Below are 10,495 nucleotides of genomic sequence, written 5' to 3'. Positions count from 1 at the left end.
GTCTTAGTGAGATCTACCTCTTGCTTGTCATTTCCACTATGAAAAAAACAGGATATTGGCAGACAAAATGCTAAAGGCTCCAAAATAGCAGGTAACAATGCCCGTGGCTCACGGTGGTACCATCCCCTTATACAGCCTAAGAGAGTTGGCAGTGATGTCACCTGGTCTCTGCATATTTAATCATATTATATAGTCTGTAACCTGCACACCAGGAGCACAGAAAAACAAGAATGAAAAGCAACAGGAAAATGCAGACACAGGGTATCACACACAACATAGCAATGATTGAAAGTGATTACTCTTAACAGCCTATAAACTGGCTACAGCTACTCATTCAACTATCAAGTGTCACTTTACCTTAAACCTGCCTGTTTCAGTGTTAATATTAATCCTTGAGCATTTCTTTTCTTGAAGAAGTAAAGTTTGGTCACAAGATGTTCACACAACCTCTAAAGTGTCAAATTTGATTTGGTATAATAATAAAAAGAACAATAAAGTCTACTTTTTGTTACAATTATTATTTATGCTAATATGATTTTAGTTTTTAAATTTTACCAGAGTTGCACACAAACACCGTCTCACACACTCATTGACATGTCATCGCACGCATTGACAGTAACAGCCACAGGCTTTGTTCCTTATTAAAGATACTTGGTGTTTTTATTTACATCATATAAGACATAAGATGTGCCCTTAATGTCAGTCAGAAACCAACAGTTGTCATCATGCCCCTTCCATATACAGTGCACCTAATTCCAACAGCAGGGTCAAACGGGGTTCATTTCCAGGTTCAGTTTTGCTATGTTTACAACATAAAACACCAAAGTACAAGAGCCTCTGCAGACTTTTGAATGTGATTATAAACCACTGGGTCTCAAATGAAATGATTAATTAGTGCTAAATTAACCTATGGAAGCTGCTATTTCTCAAAGGTTGGAGCTGAACATAGAAATACAAATCTTTTGGCGGACCCAGGGATCAACCCTCATTTGTTTCTGCTGTTAAAACTAGACAGTTAAAACAAGCAAAGTCCAGTTTCCCATCATCTTTGACCCTTTGTACTGTATGTCAGTGGGGGTGAAGCTGAACTTGGCAACAAAACAGTTTATAACAATGTCCTGCAAAAAACATAGCAACTTTATTCTTCAATAAAAATGATATTTTCATGCTATTTCAGTTAAAGAAAATGTTTCATGAATGCATCATCAAACAAAATCATTTAATTCAGTAAAACACAGAATGAAAAAGTAACAAAAGTGTCTATATTTTTTTAAGTTCTTAAAAAAAGAAGAAGAAGACATTACCGAGCGCAAGAAGGTTTTGTGGGACAGAGGTGCGTCGAGAAAACCAGCCTGCCTTTAGATGGATGAAACATACTGACAGAAAGTATAAAGCTGAAATAAAAAATAAGGACAACAAAGCAGAGATTCTTGTTTTGCTACAACTCACAATTCACTTTGGAATTATACCAAAAAGAACCTGCAAAGTAATCGTAATACAATTTCAGGTTTGTTTGTTTTTTCCCATTTGGAATACATTACATAATTAAAATTGTACAGATGTTGCTAATAAGTGGTGTTTGTAGTATCTCCGATTTTTTGACCCACACACGCACAAAGTCACGCAATCAGGCACGCAGACAACAGCTGGAGGAGTCATGGATGTATTTGGCTTTGTCTCACTGGATGTTGGACCCTCACACACTGACTTAACAGTATTTGTTCATGTTCATTATTTGAGACAATTTATACACTATAGCTCAGTTGTATTGCCATTGTTACCTTAAAGAACGCCTGTGTGTGAGTAAGTCACCGACTTGTGCATTGGTGTATCACTGTAAAGAATCAGTACCTGCAACACCTCTGCTTCTAAATAAACTTGTTAGATCAGGCCAAACATTTATTATTATGCCAAGAATCTACAGACTTGGAGATATAAGGACTGGACACAAGTTGTGTGGGTGTAATGCTGGTGTAACGTCCTATTTTAAGCCTACCAGCAAAAATTTAGGCACTGCACTACATTTATGCTACAGTAGATTTATCAAGTATACATTAATTTGTCTATGCATTTTCGCCAGGATGACAGCTGGGAAGTACTTGTACATTTGTATGCGAAAGCCTGCCCTGTAAAAACCTCCCCCCAGGCTCAGTAACGCAGCTGTCAAATACACTTAACAAGGTTTCTGGGGGGTTATCTTACTGGTGGGTACAACGCAGTAGTTGAGTCCTTCCAAAAAAAGAAATCAATGCAAATATTGTTGATTATTTGCAGCGATAACACCAAATTTTAGGTAGAATTTAAAGACACTTTGAAAATTGTGGTTTCATATAAAATCACCCTTCTGGTACCTCACAGAAAAGCTGTGAAAACTAACTTTATGGTCAATTAAAAAAACAATAACCACCTTTTTACTTTCCCTGGCTTTAAAGACCGACTTCCCTTGACTCTGGAAGACCTGATGAACACCATTATGTCTGACATACACGTTACTTTTGACTGATAGGCTTGACACAGTTTATGTAAAGAGAAATGCTAATCTTCTGAGCCACTGATGAATACTTACATAAGATGCATGTTTTGCTGATGTCTCAGATGGTTACTGCAGATTCTGGTTCTCCATGCATCATACAAAACGAATGGACGGTCTTGGACAGATTTTTTTTTTTCTCTGCTGCCGCAAAGTGTAATAAAAATGTTTAGCAACCCCCTACGCAAAATAATCCACTGATTTAAGCTTAAAGTTGACAGATGTCTTTAAGTGATAAACTCCAAGCTTAAGATGGCAAAGCTGTCCCACTAAACAACGGCACCTAGTTTCATGTTAATAAAAAACTTTTTTGCTGTGTTGCAACTCGTAATATTTTTTTAGGCAAAAAGCTACGCTGCCATGTTTTTGACTGATGTGTTTATTGTCTAGCCAACTGTAAGCCCTCTACTGCATAGCATACACTTTAGAAATAGTCGTTTTTGTTAATAGGAAATGTGGGTATGATGGTGACACGTAAAAAAAATTAAATTAAATTAAAATGTGCAAGCCTTCATTGCTTTGTAATGCTTCCTCCCATCTGAGACTCTGCTGACAGAATTTTATGGCAATAATGAACACTGGCAGTTTAAAAGGAAATCTGTGCTGTTTGCCCTCTTAACACCATTTCCATCAGTTTGGAACAACACATAGTTGTGCTGGTGAATGTCTAAGTTAGAGGGCAGAAAAGGTATTTGTTATTGGATCTCTTATATCAATGGGTTTCAATGTGTAGCCATTGTTTTTCCTCCCTGCTACCACCGCGAGCTATTAAGATGTGGAAAGCAGGAATAAAACCTGGTGTTCGGGCGTGTCTAAATACACATTTGGCACTTTTTATTTTATCTTGTTGGGTTCAAGCAACAAGAATGTCATTTGGCAAGATGTAGTGAATTTGCGACATCCTATTTCTATTAAAATTATGAACTATAATCTGTGCAGGAGTAAACCAGTGACGAAGCCATTCTTTTCTTTCAGAACAGATGTTATTATCAGTTTATTAAGTAAGTTAGATTTAAAGCAACATGAGCAATAATGTGATGTTGTCAAGCATGGAAAGGAAGCAATGAGTACCGCTCATTTGGATTTAAATAACAGATCTTATGCATGTTTTTTGCTTGTTGGGGACCATCCATTAGTAATAATTTCATTTAGGCTGTTATCGCTGTTCCCTTCATGTCATAATAAAAACATTTCATTTAACATCAAATATATATCAATATAATTTAAACTATAACCCCGTATATTTTTTTTTACCTTAATCAACCATTTAAACTGATATAAACATTTTTTTACTCAACTGTTTAAGAACACTGGCAGCACTTTAAAGTAACTATAAAATAATACCCAAATCTGCCGGGGCTATCAAATATACAAAGACTATTCAACTTCAAACCTTCAGCTCCCGCTGCATGATGATAGCTTATGAAGACTGTCTCAGATGAATTCGCTTGACATCGCTTGATTTGCTTGAGACTACTACGTAATCTGAAACCTGGTGGTTGCACCTGATAGGGCTAGTAGAGAACTGCATACTGTATATTAAAAATATAAAGCCGTTAAAACAGGTTATGTGTGTAAGTGTGAACTGTGTAAGATACGCATACTACGACTAAGTGTATAATTTGGCACAGTACTGTATTATAAGTACTATTTAGTGTGTAGTATTGGATCTGGACACAGTCGAGTGAATGCAAATTAAAATATCTGAATTCTTTGAGGAAGGCTTGATTTATCTTGCCAACCAATCATTACCATGCAAGAGTGAAATGTACAACAAATACAAAAGTGGCTTAAAAGCATTGGCAAATGTCATTCTTCCTTTCATGTCATTAACCGTTTTTTAAAAAGTCATAAAACAACTTAAAACATGAGATAAATTGAGCGATCCCTATATTTTCTATAGTATATATATAGTTCAATTCATCTTATATCTGTCCAAATTTGAGCAATAAAAAGGCACTGAGCTGGGAATAATTTTCAGACCTACACATATAATATGCAATGAAATGGCTGGACTTGGGTTGGTTATAGTTTTCAGTAGGCTAGAAGCAGACAGGCCTATAAAGTCAGCCTAATGCTCGTGGTTTTGGCATTTGTCCTTAGATGACTACTAAATTGTCTCCTTTGTGCCTCTCATTAATCACCCGCCACCACAACCAACTTCTCCTAGGTTGATGCTTCCTAATATAACAAGTAGCAGTTGTTAGACGTATGTTTGGTAAAGCATGACGTTACATAGAGACAGCTGCAAGGGGAGGAAGGGGTTGCTGTGTTGTTATCATCCTTGTAAAAGTGGCCATGATGCACAGCAAACGTTTATGGCAATGTTGCCATCTTGCAAAAATTCACCCAACTTTATACTCAGCACCCAGTTTGTTAATGGGAAGTGGATTTGTTCAATTTGCGCAGTTCCATTTCTATTGAGTGCAATTACGGTCATATGTTTGGTCTATCCCCAGGCTTTCTCCAAGCATTCCCGTGTTTAGACGCAGGTCAGAGAGAACCAGATTCCAGGTCTGGAGCTGAGGAATCCAGCTAGATCATGAAGGTTTATATTAAGGTTTCTCTTCTAATTGATTCCATCAGTACACTTCCCTGGGGGAGGGTCCTTGTGAGACTAGCGCAGTAGCTGTTCCTTAAGTCTTTTGAACCATATCTCTTTTGCTCAGGAGAGACGAGGGCATGTTGTTCTTCTTCACTTATGATGAAAGCCTTTTCAAAGTTTCATTCATACAGGCCATCCCACAGGTCTGAATCAAAGTTTTTCTTAAATAATGCATTTGCATATCCAAAGATCTGTGTAATTGGTTTCCTGCACAAGTTCAAAATCCAGTCACTAACATAATAATTAACTGTGTAACCTGGTCTGTGTATGGGCTCTACAAACTTGTTTCTCTTAGAAACATGGTCCCAATACTGTAGGAGACTTTCCTCATAGAGGCCGGAGGAGCGGAGCGAGAGCTGGTCAGTGAGGCGTGACTGTGGGATGTGCCCGCCTCCAGGAAGTAACATGTCCCTGGGATCTCTTTGGGAAAATTCTCTGGGAGGTCCAGCCTTGAACGAGGGACAAATGAAAAAGAGCGGTCGTCTTTTAACAGTCTGTTGAAAAGAGACGAAAATAAGAGAAGATTAAAAAAAGTAAAACAGAGGTCAAGTAAAATAACGTGAATATTAAATCAAGTTATGATCGAATAATGAGTCACACTAAAACAGTAACACCAAATAAAAAGCCTGTGAGGGCGTATACTTCCATAATTTAAGGTACTGTATACAGTATATATGAAACACATTTTTATGCAACATACAGCACAGGTACTTACTGATACGTTGTGGGACTAACATTGATACACCTGGGATGGCTTCCTGATTCAAACTTGCTGGCCAGCGTCACATTGTTTCCAAATAAGCAGTAGCGTGGCATTTTAACACCGACCACACCTGCCAGCACCGAACCTGTGTGAATACCTATCCTCAGCTGAGACAGAAAGGAAAGAAGGTGGTGGGAGAAGAAAAAAACAGAAGTGGAAGGTATGTTAAAGCAGTGAAAGGATTTCATGTGCATATCTTGGAAGCACGCATGCACTTGGCATTAAAACAGACTCTATACAGCGGTTTTACCTGAGTCTGTTTACAGTCCAAAGAATATTACTGTCCGCATCAAAGTTCAGAGCAAAGCGCCCAAACTGAACTCGTCTTGGCCTCTAAAATGAGTAAACAAACCTGCCACTGTTGCAGATGTTCATAAATTTGATTTCCCTGCTGAACCAGGCTGATGCCATTAATTCGTTTGCTGTCTATCCTGCGGTACAAAGGCTATGTTGTGTGCATTGATCCGATAAATGGAAACTGTAGCGTCGTAATCATGGTTCCATATTAGTCTGGATGTTATTACCTAATCTGATATCCTGGAGAAGCAGATTTTTTGAGAGATGAAAATCTTAAAATAGCATGAGCATGAGAGGGAAATTAATCAAATAAATAATTGATTTCATCTCCACTTGGTAACAGATCCATGGCAGCAACGCGGTGTTCGTATTATAATCTGGCTGAAGCATGAATCTATAAATGGCTGGAGTGAAAGCTATCTGGCTATCGCTGCATTTCATGGTCACTCAACCAAGCATTTATTTCTACCACTCGGGGACAAGTCATTGTGGGGGTGTACATGTCTGGCTGTGCGAACAGACCCCTCCCAAATAAGCCAGTGCTACCGAGTCCTGAAGTATTTGACGACTCTTTCTAGAATAAGGATTTTAAAACCATATTTTGACTTATTCGACACACCAGGTAAGTATTCTTTTTACCTGGTGCAAGACCGGGCTTGTTATTTTTCGATTCAGTATCGCAAACCAAATTAGAGAATCAGATATGAAAATACACAATAAAATATATCCAACAGCTTTTACAACTTTTCCTAACTTTTACAGGAAAGTCAGACTTGTTTGGTCTTTCTTTACACACACTGGAGCGCATTTTGGAAAGACCTTGGGAACTATTTTTAAAAACAACTCAGACGATTGACACCGTAGTGAAATTGGTCCGGATACAGTGCTGCACTAAAACTTCCTTGCAATTCCTTTTGTCACTAGTATTTGTCCACAGTCCCCCATAGTTTGCATTGAAGAAATGGAGATTATTTGTCTCCCCTTAAAAGTACAAGTGTGCCTTTTGAAACGTGTTGGTTGCAGCAGTAAGGGAGAACTTTTTTCCTGTTTCTGGTTTCAAAACCTCTCAGTGACTGTCTGTAGACAAATCTGCATCTTCTGTGCAAACTACCAAAGCAATGACCCTCTTTACAACAATTTCACCAGCAATCTCCAGCAGACTCTTGTCAGCTGGTCAGGGAATACAAATTTTTCCCTAGAGACCAGAGGTTGCCACGTGGTTGCCAGCTGAACTCTAGGGCTGTATGATGGAGGTCCTACTAACTCCTGTCTCTCGTGCTGGTTGTAACTGAAGTTCACTCTTTTTTGCTTGCTTGGTTTTCATCTTGTATGTTGCTTTAAATCCTGTAATATCCCTGGCTTATCCCATTGGAGCGCTTGCTGTCATGCTGATTCACATTATTGCTACAGTTAGACAGGAAACATGCGAGACAGACATACCTACATCTTTACTACAACAAGTAGATAATAATAATGGATTGGATTTATATAGCGCTTTTCAAGGCACCCAAAGCGCTTTACAATGCCACTATTCATTCACTCTCACACACTGGTGGAGGAAAGCTACAGTTGCAGCCACAGCTGCCCTGGGGCAGACTGACAGAAGCAAGGCTGCCATATCATAATAAAGGTTATCTTATCTTATCACGCCATCGGCCCCTCTGGCCAACACCAGTAGGCGGTAGGGTAAAGTGTCTTGCCCAAGGACACAACGACCAGGACAGAGAGCCCGGGGATCGAACCAGCGACCTTCCGGTTACAGATACGCTTCCCAACCCCCTGAGCCACGGTCTCTAGATTTGTTTACCAATACGGTGCTGTGAACCTTGAATGTTGTGTCATTGCAACAGCGTGATTGGCTGATATGTTTTCTGGTTCTGCTGCTGATTGGCTCTTTGAAGGCTGGGAGCGGGACAACCGTGGTCTATGGTGTTGTTGGATGCTTTCATAGATTTCTATTCAAGATTCCTCATAATGTCTCTGGTGGAACCCAGTAGATTTCTAATGATCTGTTTGAGCGTCTCTTCACCTTTGTAATCAATGCCACACTGTGCATTCCAGCACAGTGCATGGTAGTCATAGCAACAACAGCCGAGTGGAGTAGTGAGAGAGAAGGAGCAAGACAGATTGAAAGACAATGGAGAGGGAGACAAAATAACCCTATAATTAGATGGCAAAACCTTGACAGCAGAGGCGGAGAGACAAAGGAAATGAGAGAGACAGAAAGCACAGGAGAAAGGTGCTGCTAGGTGCACTAGTGTGACCTATTTTTGTAGCTAAACCGCTTACAGATGGCCATGTACTTGTCTGTCTCTACAACAGACACTCACACAAACAAATCTACATCCAGCGCCCACACTTCTCTTTCTTTCTCAGTCTCAAAACACAGACACTGTAAAACTCATACACCCTTCCCCTCCCTTTTCGCTGTGAGTCAGCATCCATAGCACATGGCCTTCAGTGAGCCAAAGAGCAAATGGCGCAGCAGCGCAGACGACCAATCGCGTTCTAGCCTCTGGCCAAGCTGACAGAAGCACAAAGATGGAGACAGACTGAGACACAGAGAGGAGGGAGTTGTTGTTAAAGAGTGAATATTTCTCATACAGTCATTCAGCAGTTTGTAAGTTTTACTGAGGTAAAACACATTTAAGGAAACTGCTTTAAGGCTCAGTTAGGTTTCATTTTAACATAACATCAGTCATTCTTCGTATTGTAAGGTATAGACCCTATAGCATTATCTGAAAAAAATACCTAGTCATGCAAACAGTTTTAACGAAAAACAATTGTTGGCAGGACCACTGTCTATATGTGTGTATATCTGCATTAGCTTTGGCTAGATATACCGAAAAAACTGGGAGCTAGGGTTAGCCAGTGTAAGCAAAAGTGCAGCAATACTTAAGCAAAGTTAAGTCAGATTTGTAATTCTGAAACAGTCAGTTAGCTGATTAGTCAATCATTAAAAAAGTCAAATGGGTCCCGCCTCCTAAACATGCTATGCAACCATCTCTTTATAGCATTGCAAAACTGAATGTCTTGGACTTCTGATTGTTGTTGAGACAAAAGAAGCAATCTGAATGATGTTGCCATGTGCTCTGAGAAAGAAAGAAAGAAAAAACAGAAGCCTTTTTTTAGACTTTGAAACTGGAAAAAATGCCTGTTAGAGATTATTCCCTAATAGGTGACACTTAATATTAAGTGCCTAATAATTTGTACCAATTCGGTGGTCATTGACAAATTTTATAGAATAGACGAGTAGGCATGCAGGGAGGAGCAGGTTGGTATAAATCAAAAAACTGTGCATTGCTATTTTCTCTTATCATCATATCAATATATTAGAGATTAAAATATATAACTCAGAGAGAAGTTGTTTGACAGCAACACAATGCATTTAGACATGCAAACATTGTGAAGATAAGTTCAAAATGAGGATCAGGATGCGGAAGAAAGGTGATTTAAATAAATGTGGCTTGGCTGCAGGTGTTGGAGTATTTGAAAAACTGCTGGTCTAATGAGATTTCCCCATAAAAACCATCAATGATGTTGCAGAGAGCAGTTCTCTGGGTGCAAATGCCTTGTTGATGTCAGAGGTCCGGGGAGAATGGCCAGACTGCTTGAAGCTGAAGAAGGCAAGAGTAACTCAAATAACCATTCGTTCCAACCAATATATGCAGAAGACCATCTCTGAACCTTGAAGGTGTTGGACTACAGCAGCAGAAGACCACGCCAGGTGCCACCCCTGTCCACTAAGAAGAACAAACTGAAGCTACAATTTGAATGTGTTCACTAAATTTGGTGAATAGAAAATCAGAAAACCATGCCTAGTCTGATGAATCTCCACTTCTGCTGCGACATTCAGAGGGTAGAGTCAGAATTTGCCATAAACAAAATTTAAAGTGTCCCATCGCGCCTTGTATTAATGGGTTATGCTGCCAGTAGTTGTGTAATGGTACAAGTTCAACGACCTTCAACATCAAAAGAGCCATTTTATCCCCTCCTACCAAATAACAGGAGAAAAATAAATAAATAAATAAAATATATATTTTTGTTTTCCCCAAACCTTGTCGGAACAACAGATGAGGGGCTAAGGAATAGTACCAACTGAGCATCGTTTACATGCAACAACCTGCCGGGTTGTTGCATGGAAATGTCCTATACAGGTTGCATGGACGTCCATGTCCATTTCTCAGTTCTGCAGATGCAGTCTCTGTTTGCTGGGGATAGGCCCACTAAAAAAGAATAACAACTGTTTAGTTTGAATATAAACCTGCATACAGAGAGTGTTAACACAGTGTGTTTTGTG

The 10,495-nt window shown here is 39.3% G+C and overlaps 1 protein-coding gene across 3 annotated transcripts in view; it reads right to left on the bottom strand.

Moving 5' to 3' along the window:
• Positions 1-1,066: 1,066 nt before the first annotated feature.
• The window catches only part of gucy1a2 (guanylate cyclase 1, soluble, alpha 2), a 50,190-nt gene continuing 40,761 nt past the window's right edge, over positions 1,067-10,495 (bottom strand). For all 3 annotated transcript variants that reach the window (XM_042214890.1, XM_005948884.3, XM_014329783.2), the window contains 2 exons: positions 5,851-6,005; positions 1,067-5,629 (listed from right to left, as the gene is read on the bottom strand). In XM_042214890.1, the coding sequence (XP_042070824.1) occupies positions 5,410-5,629; positions 5,851-6,005 (375 nt within the window). In that variant the 3' untranslated portion in view covers positions 1,067-5,409. The remainder of the gene's footprint in view (positions 5,630-5,850; positions 6,006-10,495) is intronic.

Source organism: Haplochromis burtoni, unplaced genomic scaffold, assembly GCF_018398535.1.
Source record: "Haplochromis burtoni strain Fernald_Lab_line unplaced genomic scaffold, NCSU_Asbu1 Contig_623, whole genome shotgun sequence".
Lineage (NCBI taxonomy): Eukaryota > Metazoa > Chordata > Actinopteri > Cichliformes > Cichlidae > Haplochromis > Haplochromis burtoni.
The sequence above is the reverse complement of the archived record's forward strand: the minus strand, read 5'-3'. Positions and strand labels throughout refer to the sequence as shown.